Raw genomic sequence first — 20,975 nt, forward strand, 5'->3', positions numbered from 1 at the left:
GGGTGCTTGTAGTTGTAGCCTACCTGTTATCTTCACAGTGGAGAATCTAAACCGGGAGCCAGAGGGTAGGACCTGGAACTCATGGTGTAGGCCGCAGGGCTCTCCAACCCTGTTCCTGGAGAGCTAACCTCCTGTAGGTTTTCGATCCAACCCCAGTTGTAACTTACCTGATTCAGTTTATCAACCAGCTAATTATTAGAATCAGGTTTTGCTAGATTAGGGTTGAAGCAAAAACCTACAGGACAGTAGCTGGGGGTTGGCACAGTCAGACAGGATGGATTTTGCCTTCCTCACCACTTGTCTGGATCCAGTCTTCTCTATCACCTGCACTGTAATTAAATACCACCTATTTTGCACCTGATCAACTAAACAGGCTGCCGGGCCCTCATCTAGGCTATTTCTGTTCCTTTCTCTTTTCTAGTCACCTAAAAGGTGAGGTGACCGGAAATATGGACGAGTACAAACCTCAGAAAGGCAATCAAAGAGGCAAAAGGCAGTACAGGGACAAAGTGGAGTCATAATTCAACGGCTCAGACATGAGACGCATGTGGCAGGGACTTCAGACAATCACCGTTTATAAAGGGAAAAGCGGCAGCGTTGCTCAGGAGGATTGGGGGATCTCGATCTCTGTAGCCGACTTCAGTAAGACTTTCAAGCATGTTAACTCTCGCAAGGTTGCCGATACACGTGCATCAGAGCCATGACCAACAGGCTTGGAAACAGCTTTTATCACCAGGTTACACACTTTATATAAACCGTGTATTTATATACTTTGATTTGATTTAATAGTGCCTCAAGCTGGACCATTATGCTGCTCGTTGAAATATTTGACTCGATGCTACCCCCTTGCGACTGAAAATCATCATTACAGGTTAAAGAATAATTCAGTAAACATCCCTAACGTCACTTCCGGTTATTATTTTGACAGCAAAACACTGCAAAATTTTGCAATACTAGTCTCTGATCCCCGTTATATGGGTACTTTAACACCTTTTGTGTTTTATGGTTCACATTTATTAGCTAATTTTACTTGTGTGGCAGAATTTACAATATTCGGAAAGAGATCAGTCTTCTGGTTCTAGCTAGCAAAAAATGAAGGTGAGTAGGGGTGATTATGTTTTTGTTGAAATCGTAAGCTAACGTTAATGCTTTTGAAATGCAAGTCTTTGGTAGCAATCTGTACTGTTCGTATTCAAGATCAAGAAAACAATGATTTTATTGCAATTTTATTGCAGACGTATCACATAATTGTGTCATACACTGAAGAAAATGCACATCGTGTAGCTACGACATCACTAGAGTCCCTCCCCCCTGCATAGCCTACTACAGTGCTAGTAGTGATGCTCTTTCAGTGAAAAACAAAAACCTGTTTGCCACGTATGTAGTGACTTCACTATTGCAGAACATGTTGCTGGTTACTTTGTGTTCATGTTGGTTACAGAAACATGATACACAGTCGCCACTTTGACATGATGCTGCAACAGGATTCCAGCTGCCTCAATTGTCTGGCCAATTATGTGTGTTAGTGTAGGACAGGGTTCTTCAATTCCGGTCCTGGAGGGCCGAAACACCTCTGTTTTTCATCCTCTCCTTCTATGCAGGGGCTAATTCAGACCTGGGACACCAGGTGAGTGCAATTAACTACCAGGTAGAAATAAAAAACAGAAGTGTTTCGGCCCTCCAGGACCGGAATTGAAGAACCCTGGTGTAGGATTATCGTTAGCATAGAGCCACCTCATCATTCTCTATTCTATTATTTATTCTATTATTTTCTATTCTTATATCAAACATAAAGTCTTCATATTAAGCATTTATTTTTGTTGACTTTCTTATTTATTTAATCCCTGTACTATCAGCATAGACATACTGCATAATCTTTTGGATGTTGTATGAATGATGTCCTCATCTGGACTGGTAAATACAACTATATGATATATAACAGCCCAATATAATGTTCTGTATTCATTTAGTCCCATAGGGCGGCGCACAATTGGCCCAACGTCGTCCGGGTTTGGCCGGTATAGGCCGTCATTGTAAATAAGAATTTGTTCTTAACTGACTTGTCTAGTTAAATAAAGGTAAAATAAAAATAAATAGGCCTATGTGGATGCAATTCTCACACTGTCTTGTCTTGTCCTGTAGGTCCCTAGCGATGAAAATGAGGTGGTGGAGGAAGGCAGTAGCAGCTCAACACCAGTAGACAACTCCAACAACGAGGAAATTCCACCGTATCTACGTGAAGAACCTCCTGAAGGTAGGATCATGGTCTTCTTGTTCATATCCAAGTTTCAGTTTCAGTTTACTTTTGAAATATTGAAAAAGATGATTGTGTGTTTTTGTCTTGGTGAACATTAGAAAAATGGGATATAATTTATATTCAATCTCTGACACTGATGTCTTATAGAGATATACAGTTGAAGTCGGAAATGTACATACACTTAGGTTGGAATCATTAAAACTCGTTTTTCAAACACTCCACAAATGTCTTGTTAACAAACTATAGTTTTGGCAAGTCGGTTAGGACATCTAGGACAATTGTTTACAGACATATTATTTCACTTACAGTGAATTATATCACAATTCCAGTGGGTCAGACGTTTACATACACTAAGTTGACTGTGCCTTTAAACAGCTTGGGAAATTCCAGAAAATTATGTCATGGCTTTAGAAGTTTCTGATAGGCTAATTGAAATCATTTGAGTCAATTGGAGGTGTACCTGTGGATGTATTTCAAGGCCTACCTACAAACTCAGTGCCTCTTTGCTTGACATCATGGGAAAATCTAAAGAAATCAGCCAAGACCTCAGAAAAAACACTGTAGACCTCCACAAATCTGGTTCATCCTTGGGAGCAATTTCCAAACGCCAGAAGGTACCACGTTCATCTGTACAAACAATAGTACGCAAGTATAAACACCATGAGACCACGCAGCCGTCATACCACTCAGGAAGGAGACGTGTTCTGTCTCCTAGAGATGAACATACTTTGGTGCAAAAAGTGCAAATCAATCCCAGAACAACAGCAAAGGACCTTGTGAAGATGCTGGAGGAAACAGGTACAAAAGTATCTATATCCATAGTAAAACGAGTCCTATATCAACATAACCTGAAAGGCCGCTCAGCAAGGTAGAAGCAACTGCTCCAAAACCGCCTTAAAAATAGCCAGACTACGGTTTGCAGCTGCACATGTGGACAAAGATTGTACTTTTTGGAAAATGTCCTCTGGTCTGATGAAACACAAATAGAACTGTTTGGCATAATGACCATCGTTATGTTTGGAGGAAAAAGGGGGATGCTTGCTAGCTGAAGAACACCATCCCAACCGTGAAGCACGGGGTGGCAGCATCATGCTGTGGGGGTGCTTTGCTGCAGGAGGGACTGGTGCACTTCACAAAATAGATGGCATCATGAGGAAAGAAAATGATGTGGCTATATTGAAGCAACATCTCAAGACTTCAGACAGGAAGTTTGGTCGCAAATGGGTCTTCCAAATGGACAATGACCCCAAGCATACTTCCAAAGTTGTGGCAAAATGGCTTAAGGACAACAAAGTCAAGGTATTGGAGTGGCCATCACAAAGCCCTGACCTCAATCCCATAGAAAATCTGTGTGCAGAACTGAAAAAGCATGTGTGAGCAAGGAGGTCTACAAACCTGACTCAGTTACACCAACTCTGTCAGGAGGAATGGGCCAAAATTCACCCAACTTATTGTGGGAAGCTTGTGGAAGGCTACCCGAAATGTTTGACCCAAGTTAAACAATTTAAAGGCAATTCTACCAAATACTAATTGAGTGTATGTAAACTTCTGACCTACTGGGAATGTGGTGAAATAAATAAAAGCTGAAATAAATCATTCTCTCTACTATTATTCTGACATTTCACATTCTTAAAATAAAGTGGTGATCTTAACTGACCTAAGACAGGAATTGTGAAAAACTGAGTTTAAATGTATTTGGCTAAGGTGTATGTAAACTTCCGACTTCAACTGTAGCTTACATTAGGCATCTCCAACCCTGTTCCTGGAAAGCTACCCTCCTGTAAGTTTTCATTCCAACCCCAGTTGTAACTAACCTGATTCAGCTTATCAACTAGCTAATTGTTAGAATCCGGTGCGCAAGATTAGGGTTGGAGCGAAAACCTACAGTATGGTAGCTTTCCAGGAACAGGGTTGGAGAGCCCTGGCTTACATGAATGAATTTCCACTCTTGAACGGTTGTAACAACAGTTTGTATTTGCTCAGAGAGGGCGTCCATCTGTATGTTGGAAAGAGTCAAGTCATCAGCTCTGTCATTCAGCCTGTAACTGTGGTCATGGGTATCGATCTGATCATACAGTATCTGAAAATGCAGTGTGGCCTGTAGAGGGGTATATAGGCCAACAGAAGGTTTTGATCATCATTTAATGTAAGACAACATAAAAGCAATAGGTGGCAGTGAAACCATATCCTAAGATCTAGGCTCTATCTGTGATGTGTGGTGCTTATTATACAGGCTACAAGTTTAAGGTTACTAGTCATTACTTCACATTTCAAATTTACCCCCTAATTCAACCAATTTTTCTGCACTAGAATCATGTATTCCAATGTGCACAGCATGGGGTATTTAAACCGAGGTCTGCTGTTAAGATGAAGACAGTCATACATCTGGCTTTCACACTGATGCCTTCCACACGCTCAGCCTGACACATTGCATTCATCATATCTAGCCAAAATGTGCCTATCAATATCAAACTTCAATGGAAAGAAATGTGGGCCTTATTCACCTCAGAGGTGAAAAGTGTATTGGTCCTAGTCCCATGTGCAAAAAAAGCATGTATCTGTCAGTACATTTTAGGAAACATAAAATGGAATATGAATATGAACTCTGCCTTCATCTTCTTTTTGAGAAAAGTATTTTTATGCCTCTCTTTTTTATGGAATTTATAGACACTACAAAACAACTAGGTTATGTTAATTCTCTCCCTGGTAAAGAAAACAACACTATTTTTGGGCCATGGACTGGAAATAGCTGATCCTCTGTAGCTCAGCTGGTAGAGCACGGCGTTTGTAACGCCAAGGTAGTGGGTTCGATCCCCGGGACCACCCATACACAAAAATGTATGCACGCATGACTGTAAGTCGCTTTGGATAAAAGCGTCTGCTAAATGGCATATTATTTTATTATTTATATTATAGCTGCAATCTGACTCACCAAAGCAATTACTACGGCATATTTGGAACAATATGTTGCTATAATTTACAGAGGCATTGCCAGAATGGGAGGCTATTATACAGTGCATTCGGAAAGTATTCCGACCCCTTGACTTTTTCCACATTTTGTTACATTATAGCCTTATTCTGAAATTGATCAAATAATTTTTTCCCCTTATCAATCTACACACAATACCCCATAATGTCAAAGTAAAAACAGAGTTTTAGAAATGTGTGCACATTTATTAAAAATAAAAACAGAAATACCTTATTTACATAAGTATTCAGAACCTTTGCTACGAGACTCAAAATTGAGCTCAGGTGCAATCTGTTTCCATTGATCATCCTTGAGATGTTTCTACAACTTGATTGGTAAATTCAATTGATTGGACATGATTTGGGAAGGCACACACCTGTCTATATAAGGTCCCAAAGTTGACAGTGCATGTACAAAGGAATTGTCTGTAGAGCTCCGAGACAAGATTGTGTCGAGGCACAGATCTGGGGAAGGATACCAAAAAATTTCTGCAGCATTGAAGGTCCCCAAGAACACAGTGGCCTCCATCATTCTTAAATGGAAGAAGTTTGGAACCACCAAGACTCTTCCTAGAGCTGGCCACCCAGCCAAACTGAGCAATCGGGGGAGAAGGGCCTTGGTCAGGGAGGTTACCAAGAACCTGATGGTCACTCTGACAGACTTCCAGAGTTCCGCTGTGGAGATGGGAGAACCGTACAGAAGGACAACCATCTCTGCAGCACTCCACCAATCAGGCCTTTATGGTAGAGTGGCCAGACGGAAGCCACTCCTCAGTAAAAGACACATGTCAGACCGCTTAGAGTTTGCCAAAAGGCACGTAAAGACTCTCAGACCATGAGAAACAAGATTCTCTGCTCTAATGAAACCAAGATTGAACTCTTTGGCCTGAATGCCAAGCGTCATGTCTGGAGGAAGCCTGGCACCATCCCTACGGTGAAGCATGGTGGTGACAGCAGCATCATGCTGTGGGGATGTTTTTCAGCGGCAGGGACTGGGAGAATAGTCATGATCGAGGGAAAGATGACTGGAGCAAAGTACAGAGAGATCCTTAATGAAAACCTGCTCCAGAGCGCTCAGAACCTCAGACTGGGGAGAAGGTTCACCTTCCCACAGGACAACGACCCTAAGCACACAGCCAACACAACACAGGAGTGTCTTCGGGACAAGGCTCTGAATGTCCATGAATGGCCCAGCCAGAGCCCGGACTTGAAGCCGATCAGCCATCTATGGAGAGACCTGAAAATAGCTGTACAGCGACGCTCCCTATCCAACCCCTATCCAACCTGCAAAGAAGAACGGGAGAATCTCCCCAAATACAGGTGTGCCAAGCTTGTAGCCAAGAAGACTTGAGGCTGTAATCGCTTCTAAAGGTGCTTCAACAAAGTACTGAGTAAAGGGTCTGAATACTTACAGTACCAGCCAAAGCTTTGGACACACCTACTCATTCAAGGGTTTTAATTTTCTACATTGTATAATAATAGTGAAGACATCAAAACTATGAAAAACACTCCATCACTCTCCTTCTTGGTCAAATAGCCCTTACACAGCCTGGTGGGTGTTGGGTCATTGTCCTGTTGAAAAACAAATGATTGTCCCAGTAAGCGCAAACCAGATGGGATGGCGTATCGCTGCAGAATGCTGTGGTAGCCATGCTGGTTAAGTGTGAATTGAATTCTAAATAAATCACAGACAGTGTCACCAGCAAAACACCCCCTCCACCGTGCTGCGGAGATCATCCGTTCACCTACACTGCGTCTCACAAAGACACAGTGGTTGGAACCAAAAATCTCCAATTTGGACTCCAGACCAAAGGACAGATTTCCACCAATCTAATGTCCATTGCTCGTGTTTCTTGGCCCAAGCAAGTCTCTTCTTCTTATTGGTGTCCTTTAGTAGTGGCTTTTATTTCAGCAAATCGACCATGAAGGCCTGATTCACGTAGTCTCCTCTGAACAGTTGATGTTTGAAATGTGTCTGTTACTTGAACTCTGTAAAGGACTTATTTGGGCTGCAATTTTTGAGGCTGGTAAAAAAAAAAAAAATGGTAGTTACAGTCTTGTCCCATCGCTGCCCGTACGAACTCGGGAGAGGCGAAGGTCGAGAGCCGTGCGTCCTCCGAAACACAACCCAACCGAGCCGCACTGCTTCTTGACACAATGCCCGCTTAACCCGGAAGGCAACCGCACCAATGTGTCGGAGGAAACACCGTACAACTGGCGACCGTGTCAGCGTGCACTGTGCCCGGCCCGCCACAGGAGTCACTAGTGCGCGATGGTACAAGAACATCCCTGCCGGCCAAACCCTCCCCTAACCTGGACGACGCTGGGCCAATTGTGCGGCGCCCATGGGTCTCCCGGTCGTGGCTGGCTGCAACAGAGCCTGGACTCAAACCAGGATCTCTAGTGGCACAGCTAGCACTGCGATGCAGTGCCTTAGACCACTGCTCCACTCGGGAGGCCCTGAGGCTGGTAACTCTAATGAACTTATCCTCTGCAGCAGAGGTAACTCTGGGTCTTCATTTCCTGTGGCGGTCCTCATGAGAGCCAGTTTCATCATAGCGCTTGATGGTTTTTGCGATGGTTCTTCACATCTTCCGGATTGACTGACCTTCATGTCTTAAAGTAATGATGGACTGTCGTTTCTCTTTGCTTATTTGAGCTGTTCTTGACATAATATGGACTTGGTCTTTGACCATATAGGTCTATCTTCTGCACCCCCCCCCCCCCCCCCCCCAAACTTGTCACAACACAACTGATTGGCTCAAACGCATTAAGAAGGAAATAAATTCCACAAATTAACTTTTAACAAGGCACACCTGTTAATTGAGATGCATTCCAGGTGACTACCTCATGAATCTGGTTGAGAGAATGCCAATAGAATCAAAGCTATCATAAAGGCAAAGGGTGGCTACTTTGAAGAATCTCAAATATAAAATATACACTACCGTTCAAAAGTTTGTTTTCACTTAGAAATGTTTTTTTTTTTTTTTGTCCATTAAAATACCATCAAATTGATCAGAAATACAGTGTAGACATTGTTAATGTTGTAAATGGCTATTGTAGCTGGAAACGGCTGATTTTTAATGGAATATCTACATAGACGTACAGAGGCCCATTATCAGCAACCAATCAGTCCTGTGTTCCAATGGCACGTTGTGTTTGCTAATCCAAGATTATCATTTTAAAAGGCTAATTAATCATTAGAAAACCCTTTTGCAATTATGTAAGCACAGCTGAAAACTGTTGTGCTGATTAAAGAAGCAATAAAACTGGCCTTCTTGAGACTAGTTGAGTATCTGGAGCATCGGCAATTGTGGGTTCGATTACAGGCTCAAAATGGCCAGAAACAAATAACTTTCTTCTGAAACTCGTCAGTCTATTATTGTTCTGAGAAATTAAGGCTATTCCATGCGAGAAATTGCCAAGAAACTGAAGATCTCGTACAATGCTGTGTACTACTCCCTTCACAGAACAGAATATTATTAAGTGTTTTCTACATCCTATCAATTTCAGTGCTTCACAATCTCCCAGCAGGGAGTCATGTATCACTCATCGTTCAGTCTGCAAGAGTTTAAATTAATATTCATTTCAAGTTCTTTTCCACTGTAATTTTAGAAAAAGCCTGTGAGGTACATGTAAGTCTTTCTTGGAGGAAAGGGACTTAAAGTGATTTTCTACTTTACCAGTTTTCCATTCTACCCTGCTGCAGTTGAGAGCCAGTCTAAGACCCGTTACAAATCTGTATTCTCTGGACCCAAACAAACAGGATTAAAACAGAAAATGCCCAACAGGATATGCTGTGCCATGTTAAAACACAATCAGAAGCAGTCAGTGTAAACAGAGTAGGCCTGCCCTAAAAACCCATCTGTGGTATGGGGCGGCAGGTAGCCTAGCGGTTAAGAGCATTAGGCCAGCAACCAAAAAGTCACTGGTTCGAATCCCTGAGCAGGCAAGATGGGAAAAATCTACTGTTCTGCCCTTGAGCAAGGCAGTTAAACCCCAACAACAACTGTTCCCCGGGTGCCGATGACGTGGATGTTGATTAAGGCAGCCCCCCGCACCTCTCTGATTCAGAGGGGTTGGGTTAAATGCGGAATAAATATTTTGGTTGAATGCATTCAGTTGTGCAACTGACTAGGTATAGTGCCACCTTCCTTTCAATTATATATTTTCAGTCATAGACAGGCCTAGGCTATACATTAGGCTTGATTATTTACAGTGGGTGCCATTATAATGCATACCAGATTGAATAGGCCTATTTTTTTATTTATTTTTTTGTGAACAATAACTATGTCAGGCATGAAATTAATCATATTGGCCAATTTATATAGTTCACTACAGCTCAATATATTGTGGAATGTGAAGTTAGTAGATGTACATTTGAAGTTTTTCTACAGTATGAGTACTCTACTCATTGGAAATCAGTCATCAATTATTTACAAAGCAACTTGAGTCAGTCATTCTCATGATTGACAGTCACACATTCTCAGTAGAAACCACTACAACACAACCTGCAGATCAGAACAGCCAAAACCGCAGTGCTTGTTTGTTTCTTGTCATAACCTTTTACCAAAGTTGCTCCTGAAGGGTATCGGCTAGAATTCCATCTGTTACGAGTTATTAATAGGCCCAAATTAAGTTTTATCGACTTTTTGACCCTGTTTCTCCTGTCCTGTTTGCTGGTGCAGTGTAGGCTGCTCCATCATGCTGACAGATCCAGTGCACATCAGGGGAGGATGGTGATGTGCTGTGTAACTGTGATGGATGGACTGTCACACAGCTGAGCTCTCAGCAACACTGTGTGTGTGTGTGTGTGTGTGTGTGTGTGTGTGTGTGTACTACTCCCCCAAAGTCCTATCCCAACAGCCTGTCCACCTGTGTCTCTGCTTCGCTTCTGATTAGTAGGAGAACACCTCCAAGCTCCAGCCTTCTGTATGACTCACACCTCACTCCCAGGCATCACTGATTCACAGCCTTGATTTTATCTCAGTAATACTGTAGCACTGGTATAGGCAATATTCATGCGGCTCTGGAAGGTTATACCGTGACAATCAGGGTGCTTTAAATAAGGGTTTGATGCTTGCTATGATTATCATCAGTATGTTTTTATTGTTGAGCCATTAAAGTTTTCATAATAATATAATCAAGCGGAAGGTTATCACTTTGTCTTGTAATGGAGGGGCTAGGGGCTAGGGGCTATGTTGTTGTTGTTCATACTTTACAGCCTTCAGGCTGCTGTGAGCGTATCCATCTCCAACACAGGAGGAGTCAGGGGGAAGACTCTTCTGTGTTTAATGAGCAGGACACACACACACACTCACACTCACACACACACACACTCACACACTCAAAGCAAACATAGAGTGCACAGACAGATTATATCAGTTCCTAAGGCTATACTCCATAGATAGACCCTGTCTGTTATTATCAAATCCTGTGATTGTGTGAAAGTTCTGTGTGGATGCCATCTGGAACTGTCTCCATCCACAATGTGGCTGGATCCAAAATGGCACCCATATTCCCTACACTAGACTGTATTTACATTTACATTTTAGTCATTTAGCAGACGCTCTTATCCAGAGCGACTTACAGTTAGTGAGTGCATAAATTTTTCATACTGGCCTCCCGTGGGAAACGAACCCACAACCCTGGTGTTGCAAGCGCCATGCTCTACCAACTGAGCTACAGTGGATCTGTATATAGATGTCCATGTATCTAGGGTTCTGGTCAAATACAATGCACGACATAGGGAATAGGTTGCCATTTCAGATTTGCCCGTGTCTTCCTACTCCCAGGAAGACCTCACTTCCAATTTGTGTCACCTCGATGTGTTGTCAGCTCACTGGAAATGGTTATCTGGCCATAAAATGCTGAAGTGTCATACTGTTGGATGAGGAGAAAGTTCCTCAGTCCATCACAGTCCATCACTCACGATCAACATCTCTCGTCTGACTGGTAGTTGGATTTACCGACTGGCCTGAGTAGTGTTGCACTGTATACCTGAACCACGGGAATATCACGGTACCAACATTTTAGAATACCGTAGTACCGTTTTATATGATACTACTGACTTTTTCAGCCCTACCGATCTAAAGAACCTGCTAGCACCTGTTATAAAACGTATGACTTATGAAGTCAGTTTTGTTTATAAATTCAGTTGAATTTCAGCAACAGCCACTAGTGTCTTGTATGCGTAGGTCCAATAATATCCGCTTCACTTTCATGCACATATCACGTGTGGCAGCCTGTTATCAGCCAGCCGCTTCCCCTAGCCCTCAAAGCTAATTTATGCATGATCTGGAAATGTGGTTGGAGGCTCCGTATGGAGGGTGTGAGGTGGGGGCGGGAAGTCTTGTATAAACACAAACTCACTTCCTTGACAACTTCCTTCACAACAGCTCTACTCAACAGCTCTGCGCTGCTCTGGGAAGCGCAATAAGTATTAATGCCCTGACTTCTGCAGAGGTCGGATTGACCATGCAGCGCCTTTCACTCACCTGCTTCTCTCCGTCTGTTCTTCATGCGCATCTATTCCTCCGTCAGTTAAAAAAAATATATAATTTAGCAGTGATGGCGAGCGGGGATGCAGACCCAGATGAGTCTTCGGTTGTTAGATTTGTACATTTGTTACGTTGGAGCAGCGTGCAAAGCGAGCAATGTTGATACATTGTTTCATTTCATCGCCTGTTATAACCAAGAGCACAGACCAGTCTGAGTAGACTTTTCAAATGCACTGTCATGCAGCCTCTGAGTGTCAGAGAGGGAAAATGGCATGCTTGCAGCTTTACAGCAAAGAAAACGGCTTGTCTCTAGCCGAAACGGTAAAAATAAATATGACCCATATTACCAGAGATACCTTTTTTTCTTTCTATCAGGATTCACACGCATTTGATATAATTTCACAAACCATGTCGTGGGCCGTTTTAAACTAATCCCGGCCCACTAATTATTGGTTTGATAACAAACAACGTTGTTCAGTCATGTTACCTAGCTAGCTAACCACCTGGTACCTTGACAGTAGGTTTAGGCAAATTAGATGTGCTTCAAAGGTAGGATTCGTATAGGCATAACTATATCAAAAATCGATCTCATTCTGGTGCTCCTTACGTTCTGTTTGGTGCCTAACGGTTTTAAAGTTGGGAGCAGTGTGTGTCTTTGTGGGAGATAGAGAGTGGTGTGTGTGTATGTTTACGAGAGTGAAGGAGACTGAGAGAGAGTGTGAGAAAGGGAAGGAGAGTGTGTGTGTCTGTGTTACCTGAAGAGTAAAGAAGGATTCATTAAGTGTGTTCCCCTTACTGACACAATGACATGCAGAACATTATGCATTTATATTCCTTCCTCCCAATTCCTCCAGACAAATCACAGGTATACCTTTGCAAATATGAGCAAATCAGCCATTATATGCAGTATTATATTATACACTGAACAGTGTTATATTAAATGTGTTGTATTGAGTAGAAGTGTGAATTTCAGTGACAGGTTTTTGGAGAACGTTTAGAAAAAACGTGAACAAGCGTCCGGGGGATGGGCCGGACAGGATGCTAGGCCACTGATTTCTTTCCACTGTGGTATCACGATACTACTCGGTATTGTGACACTTGGCCTGGTATCATATCATTTGTAAAATGTTGGTATCGTGTGACAACACTATATCAAAGCTTAGGGAAGAGGACCCAAGGCATGCATGCACGCACGCACACACACTCAGTGGTCAGCATTCTGTTTGGACATCTGTCCTATAACAATATCACTTGTCTCACCCATTCAAGTATGGAACACACCATTGGCATACAAGCGTGGCTTACATTAACATTTGTGAATATAGACAGTATTACAGCCAGGTCACCCGTGATACAAGTCAGTATTTGAAGTCCATCCATGTCTGAGGACATTGGGAGATGACGGGGAAGCAGTGATCGCTGTTACCTTCAAGTAGGTTTCTGTTTTGCTCAGGTGTTGTGGACAGGGATGGTGGAAGGGCGTAAGCATCTGCCTCGGATTCCAAAGGTTGCAAGTTTGAATCCAGCGATAGAAAGTTGTTTTTGAGATTTTAGGTTTAAGCCTATGCCAAACCGTAACCCTTACCTTAATCATCCGGAGTTAATGCCTAAACTTAACCCTAACCTTAAATATTCAGAATGAATGCCTCAACTTAAGCGTAAATACTTTTGAAATGTGATGTTTGCAACAACTTAGAAATTTGACGTTTGAGAAACATGGATGAATGTCTAATTCTGACATGAGACTGCGAGAGCTAGTTGAGTATTATCCCAGGGAGGGAACAAATAGAACGCAACTGTATCATAGTTTATCATCCAGAAATACCCATGAGGGTGTTGTGGGGGTGCATGCTACGCCACTGCTTATAACAATAAGTTAACGATCTAAGATGTGCCAAATAAATTATGTCCAGCTCAGGACTCCAGTTATGCATTTGGTTTGCTAACTTGCTAGCTAAGTGGCTAGATGGTAAGATCAAGCTTATTTTTTACAGCAGAGATAATCAATCCCCTCCCTGGATCAAGATCCCTGTTGCCTAAATTGTTTTGTGCATCAAAATAAATAGTGCCTCTTGTGTGCACTTCCAGTAATACATTTACATTTGAGTCATTTAGCAGACGCTCGTGAGTGCATACATTTTTTTTTTTTATACTGGAATCGAACCCACAACCCTGGCGTTGCAAATGCCATGCTCTACCAACTGAGCTACGGTATAAAAATCTGGATACCCCCCAGCCCTAATTTGTATTCCATTTGGCTGCAAAGAGGTATTTTTATTGAAGACATTTCCTGAATGATTTTTCATATCTCTGTGTTGCTGTTAACTAAATCCTCCTCTGGGAGGCTTGTCAGATGCTACATGCTTTTAGGAGCAAGCGAGACATTTGAACAAAATGATGAAAACAACATTTGCTCTAGGAGAGAGAAAAATAGAGATAGAAAGAGGGAGAGAGGATGAAATGTCTACAATTTCGATTAAAGGCCCAGTGCAGTCAAAAATCTGTTTTCTGTGTTTTATATCATATTGTACAACAGCTGATGAAACTAACACTATGAAAGTGTGAAAACATTTGATCAGTGTTATTTCCTGATAGTTGTTGGTTGAAAATACAATCTACACAGGACCTTCTAATCATCAGGTTTGCATGGGCGATAGTTTCGGCTTTCCATGGTGACATCACCATGCAGCAAATTGGTTAATAGACCAATAAGAAAGAGTTCCAAACCTCTCTGCCAATAACAGCTTGTTTTCAGTTTTCCCCTCCCCACTCAGACCACTCCTAGACAGTCCTAGCAAAAAACTATTTTTGCCAATGTTAATGGAAATCTATTATAGTATAACAGTACTTAATTGTTACAGAGAAATGATTTGATATTGATATAAAAACTACTGCATTGGGCCTTTAAGAAAAGCAAGCTGTTTGTGTTGAAGTTTGTGTTGTGGATGTTCACATCCAATTATTTTCCACACCGTGTTATATTCTCTTATCAGCTCCTTTCTGTCAGAAGGCATACATTGATAATGTGGTGGGGCTGACAGGTTGTGAGAAGAACTCTCCTTCCTCACTGCTGCTGTGTTCCATTGACTGACAGTCTCTCTATAGCACACTTTCTGTAAGAACAACGACATTCAGCAAGGCGCCAAGCCTGCCATCTGTACTGGCAATTTATGACACGTCATTACTTTATTGGCCCATCTCTCTTTCCTTCTCTCTCTCTCTCTCTCTCTCTCTCTCTCTCTCTCTCTCTCTCTCTCTCTCTCTCTCTCTCTCTCTCTCTTTCTGTCTCTTTCTCTCTCCTGTCTCTTCTGTCTCTTTCTCTCTCCCTGACACCTACAGTATATAGCCTACCTTTTGTGGTGTAAGGAATCAGGGAGCGCATGATAAAGAATCATGTCCGAAAGAGAAGGGGTTAATCTAGCCACATTTAGAGGTCATATTTCCCTCTGTTTCTGCTCTACCACCATTTTTGGTCATGCTACGAGCAGCTGTGAGTGTCCCATGTGTTGGGTGGAGAAATAGCCTATACTGTCTAGTACCCACAGTGGTGGGAAAGGAGGACAGAGGCCACTGTGACTTAGCATGCGTTGTTATGTGGAGGTGTACGGCAGCAGAGAGAAATGGGGAGTGTGTATTTAGCCAAGCTCCTCTGTCTGGTCCTAAACTGGCTCAGCTACTCATATTTCTAGTGTAAGTCACATTTCTTGTCTGCCCCAGGTGCCTGGATATCGAATAAATAAATAAATGGTTTCAGAGGAAAATGTTTGGCCCTCTTTGGTTTTCAGGGACACAAGGGGATGCTAGCCATCAGAGGTGGTACAAACATTACCACCAACCAACCTGTTAGAAGTTACTGTTCTGTAGTTCACAATGCCTTCACTTTTAAATACTGCTGTTGTATCTCCTTCCATATCACAAGGACAACCGTTGTAGGTGAGATGATAGCCTTGGCTGAGATGAGAGCAGAGTACTGCTTTCACTTTGGTCCTTTTTTTTGTTTCCAGGGACACAAGGGATTGGTCAGGGAGACATGCTACAAACATGATAATCTACTAGCCTGTCAAAAAACCTTCACTTTTCAACACTGCCTGTATCTTCTGTTCTGCCATATGGCTGTACCACAAGTAGATACAGTAGGTTAGAGAACCTTGGCTCAGATGAGAGCATAGCTTACACGGTAAGTTTCCATATCTCCAAGCCAACACCACATGCCTTTGTGTGTGGAATTATTGAAAATGATTTTTAACCTCTGACCTCTCACCTTTCTATTGAAACCTCCAGGTGTAACTTCATGCATTATGCAGTTTAGTGCACAAAGTGATCTTAGACAAGAAACATAATATTGTACATAGTAAAAATAGAAAAGAAACGACATCTTAACATGTCGACTAGTTTATATTTCTGCATTTGTTGAAAACAATTCAGTGGGCTTCATTTTCAGTCAACTAGACTAGATGTCGATCGGTAGTACTTTCCTTTTTTACATATATATATTTTCTTTGCATTTTAGTCATTTTGTAGACACTCTTATCCAGCGCGTCCAAGGGGTTAAGTGCTTTGCTCAAGGGCACATCGACAGATTGTTTACCTTGTCGGCTCGGGGATTCAAACCAGCAACCTTTTAGTTACTGGCCCAATGCTCTTAACCACTAGGCTACCTGACGCCTTTTTCTTGCTCTTATAAAATGAGCCCATTTAACAAGCTACACAACATTACCAAAAGTATGTGGACACCTACTCAACGAACATCTCATTCCAAAATCATGGGCATTAATATGGAGTTGGTACCCCCCCTTTGCTGCTATAACAGCATCCACTCTTCTGGGAAGACTTTCCACTAGATGTTGGATGGGGTTGAGGTCAGGGCTCTGTGCAGGCCAATCAAGTTCTTCCACACCGATCTCGACAGACTATTTTTGTATGGACCTCGCTTTGTGCACGGGGGCATTGTCATGCTGAAAGAGGAAAGGGCCTTCCCCAAACTGTTGCCACAAAGTTGGAAGCACAGAATCGTCTAGAATGTCATTGTATGCTGTAGCGTTAAGATTTCCCTTCATTGGAACTAAGGGACCTAGCCTGAACCATGAAAAACAGCCCCAGACCATTATTCCTCCTCTAACAAACTTTGGTGCAGATAGCGTTCTCCTGGCATCCGCCAAACCCAGATTCGTCCGTCGGACTGTCAGATGGTGAAGCGTGATTCATCACTCCAGAGAACAAGTTTCCACTGCTCAAGAGTCCAATGGCAGCGAGCTTTATACCACTCCAGCCGACGCTTGGCATTGTGCATGGTGATCTTAGGCTTGTGTGCGGCTGCTCGGCCATGGAAACTCATTTCATGAAGCTCCCGACAAACAGTTATTGTGCCGACGTTGCTTCCAGAGGCAGTTTGGAACTCGATAGTGAGTGTTGCAACCGAGGACAGACGATTTGTACGCGCTACGCACTTCAGCACTCTGTGGTCCCGTTCTGTGAGCTTGTGTGGCCTACCACTTCACGGCTGAGCCGTTGTTGCTCCTAGACGTTTTCACTTCACAATAACAGAACTTACAGTTGACCGGGGCAGCTCTAGCAGGGCAGATATTTGATGAACTGACTTTTTGGAAAGGTGGCAACCTATGACGGTGCCACGTTGAAAGTCACTGAGCTCTTCAGTAAGGCCATTCTACAGCCAGTGTTGTCTATGGAGATTGCATGGCTGTGTGCTCGATTTTAAACACCTGTCAGCAACGGTTGTGGCTGAAATAGCTGAATCCACAAATTTGAAGGGGTGTCCACCAGTGGAGGCTGCTGAGGGGAGGACAGCTCATAATAATGGCCGGGATGGAGTGAATGGAATGGTATCAAACACGTTTTAGTTTTGTTTTCATGTGTTTGATACCATTCCATTCACTCCATTCCAACCATTCAACTCCATTCCAGCCATTATTATGAGCTGTCCTCCTCTCAGCAGCCTCAACTGGTGTCCACATACTTTTGTATATATAGTGTATCTTTGCTGAAAATGAAATATTGAGTATCTAAATTACCAGGTCAGCTTTCAACTCTGACTTGATCAAAGGAAACGGTCTGCCTGCTATTAGATGCTACAGACAGACAGACACACAGACAGTCAGCCAGATGGACAGACAGATAGTCAACTAGTCTGCTCCTGGTGAGAGAACATGCTGGAGCATGCTGCTGCCTCCTGAACACTGGCAGGCTGGCCCATCAACATATCCACATCCACTCTGTCAGATCTAATCTTACATGTTTTATTTTTCCCTCTCTGTCTCGCTCTCTGTCTCGCTCTCTGTCTCGCTCTCTGTCACGCTCGCTCTCTGGCTCTCTCTCGCTCTCTCTCTGTGTCTGTCTCTCTGTCTGTCTCTCGCTCTCTCTCGGTCTGTCTGTCTGTCTCGCTGTCTGTCTGTCTCACTCACACACACACACACACACACACACACACACACACGCACCCCGCTACCCATCCAAATGTAGCCATACATCCCAGAGGCAAGCAGTAATACCCTGTCTGGCTACCGTGGAAACGGCTCGGAGGATGGATGGATGTCTCTATTAGATCTCCCCGAAGCACAAACACTGACACAAGATTGTGTGTGTGTGTGCGTGTTCGTGCGTGATGCAGGCTGGAGGAAGGAGCTGAACAACTTTGATTTTCTTCCATAAATCCCAGCAGATGAGGAAGAGGGATTGGGTCCTGTCAGGGCCAGCAGAAATTCAGCCTTATTTCTCATCCTGTCTGTCAGTCAGTGTCAAGAGTGGACTGAGGGGAGGAGCTCAGGGAGGAGAGAGCTGGACTTAAAGCAGGCAGTCTGGGATTCTGGAAGCTGTTCAATGGATATTTCAATTATTGATGTATACCAATTGATTCTTGGAGAATATAACCTACAGTAAGCTCCAAAAGTATTGTTTTGGCTCTGTACTCCAGCACTTTGGATTTGAAATGATACAGTGACTATGAGGTTAAAGTGCAGCGTTAATTTGAGGGTATATTCATCCATATCAGGTGAACCGTTTAGAAATTACAGAAGTTTTTGTACATAGTCCCCCCATTTTAGAGGACCATAAGTATTGGTACAAATTCACATATGTGTATTAAAGTAGTCAAAAGTTTAGTATTTGGTTCAATATTCCTAGCATGCAATGATTACATCAAGCTTGTGACTACAAACTTGTTGGATGCATTTGCTGTTTGTTTTGGTTGTGTTTCAGATTAGTTTGTGCCCGATAGAAATGAATGGTAAATAATGTATTGTGTCATTTTGGAGTCACTTTTATTGTAAATAAGAACAGAATATGATTTCTAAACACGTCTACATTAATGTGGATGCTACGATGATTATGGATAGTCCTGAATGAATCGTAAATAATGATGAGTGAGAAAGTTACAGACGCACAAATATCATACCTCAAAGACATGCTAACCTTTCACCATTACAATAACCGGTTAGAATGTTTTGGGGGGTATGATATTTATGCCTCATTATTTACCATTCATTTATATTGGGCACAAAATAATCTGAAACACAAGCAAAACAAACAGCAAATGCGTCCAACAAATTTGTAGAGTCACAAGCTTGATGTAGTCGTTGCGTGCTATGAATATGTCACCAAATACTTAAAGCTGTAATATGTAACTTTTTGGGCAAGGCGACCAAATTCACATAGAAATGTGAGTTAAAGATCTGTCATTCACATTGAAAGCAAGTATAAGAAGCAGTAGATCTGTTCTATATGCGCTATTTCTATGCTTCCCGTTCTTAAGTTTAATTTTAGATCTTTTACTTTCAGTTTTGTACACAAGCTTCAAACAGCTGAAAATACAATATTTTTGTTTATTTGAAAAAATATATTTCACAGCGGTTTAGATGGTACAATGATTCTCTACATTGTTTGTTTTGTCACATAAACTTAAATTAGCGAACTATTAGAATTTTAGCAACCAGGAAATGGTAGAGCGATTTCTGCAATTGCACCTTTAACTTTGTACTACTTTAATACACATACTGTATAAGTGAATTTGTTCCAATACCCCTAAAATGGGGGGACTATGTGCAAAATGTTTTGTAATTTCTCAACAGTCCACCCGATATGGATGAAAATACCCTCAAATTAAAGCTGACAGTCTGCATTTTAACCTCATATTCATTGTATAATTTCAATACTTTTGGAGTACCACTTTCTGTCTTTATCATAACCGAAAAGACAAGGTGTCATTACTATAGCCACATTCCTCAATTATGTACCAAAACAAGTGGCGGGGACCCGATTTTTTTTTTTTTTTTTTTTTTTAATCACAGACTATAGCTTTAAACCAGGCTTTATGTGGACAAAGAGCCAGGGGAAAGGAAATCACACAAAGTGATTACAGCCTACCAGTGATATTACAAAAGAAACAGGATGAATCACACAGTTGATGAATCAATAAGATACTGTATAGTGGTTGAAGGTTGCTGGTTGACAAGACATTTGATCTACCCTGAGTACTCTATTGTTTTGCTTTCGAAGGCTAGATTCTAGTTTCAACCATGTAAACAAAGGAATCAAATAAAATTACATTAAATTGTATTAGTCACATGCTTCGTAAACAGGTATGGACAAACAGTGAAATGCTTAATTACGGGCCCTTCCCAACAATGCAGAGAGAAAGAAAATAGAGAAATAATAGAAAAGTTAAACACGTAATAATAGATACACAATGAGTAACGATAACTTGGCTATATACACGGGGTACCAGTTTCGAGTCGATGTGCAGGTATACAAGGTAATTTAGGTAGGTACAGTATGTACATATAACTAGGAATAAAGTGACAACCGAAGAGTGTACAGAGAATTGTATGTGTGGGGTACAGAGATGAGGTAGTCATTAAAAGATCATGTTAAACACTATTATTGCACACAGAGTGAGTCCATGCAAATTATTATGTGACTTGTTAAGCAAATGTATACTCCTGAATTTATTTAGGCTTGCCTTAAAAAAGGTGTTGAGTACTTATTGATTTCAGCTTTAAATTTTGAAGTAATTTTAAGTGAACATAATTCCACTTTGACATTATGGGGTATTATGTGTAGGCTAGTGACAAATCTCAATTTAATCCTTGTTAAATTCAGGCTGTAACACAACAAAATGTGGAAAAGGTCAAGGCATGTGAATATTTTCTGAAGCCACTGTAGGAATCATTTTACCAGCAAACTGTAGCCTTACAGCAGTCTCAGCCTCTAAATTAGAAGTTGCGTGCTTGGATGGGAAA

At 42.0% G+C, this 20,975-nt stretch overlaps 1 protein-coding gene across 2 annotated transcripts in view; it reads left to right on the forward strand.

Annotated features, from left to right (window-relative positions):
* The first annotated feature begins 905 nt into the window (after nt 1–905).
* Nucleotides 906–20,975, forward strand: part of LOC311137453 (transmembrane protein 263-B-like) — a 44,165-nt gene continuing 24,095 nt past the window's right edge. Inside the window, exons 1-3 of one of the 2 annotated variants that reach the window (XM_084171965.1) lie at nt 1,488–1,627; nt 1,857–1,914; nt 2,143–2,254. In XM_084171965.1, coding sequence (XP_084028091.1) covers nt 1,894–1,914; nt 2,143–2,254 — 133 coding nt within the window. In that variant the 5' untranslated portion in view covers nt 1,488–1,627; nt 1,857–1,893. Of the gene's footprint in view, nt 1,099–1,487; nt 1,628–1,856; nt 1,915–2,142; nt 2,255–20,975 lie in introns of those variants that run through there. The other variant, XM_084171966.1, reaches the window with a different exon arrangement.

The sequence above is a fragment of the Coregonus lavaretus genome, assembly GCF_964263955.1.
Source record: "Coregonus lavaretus genome assembly, chromosome: 11".
Taxonomy (NCBI): domain Eukaryota; kingdom Metazoa; phylum Chordata; class Actinopteri; order Salmoniformes; family Salmonidae; genus Coregonus; species Coregonus lavaretus.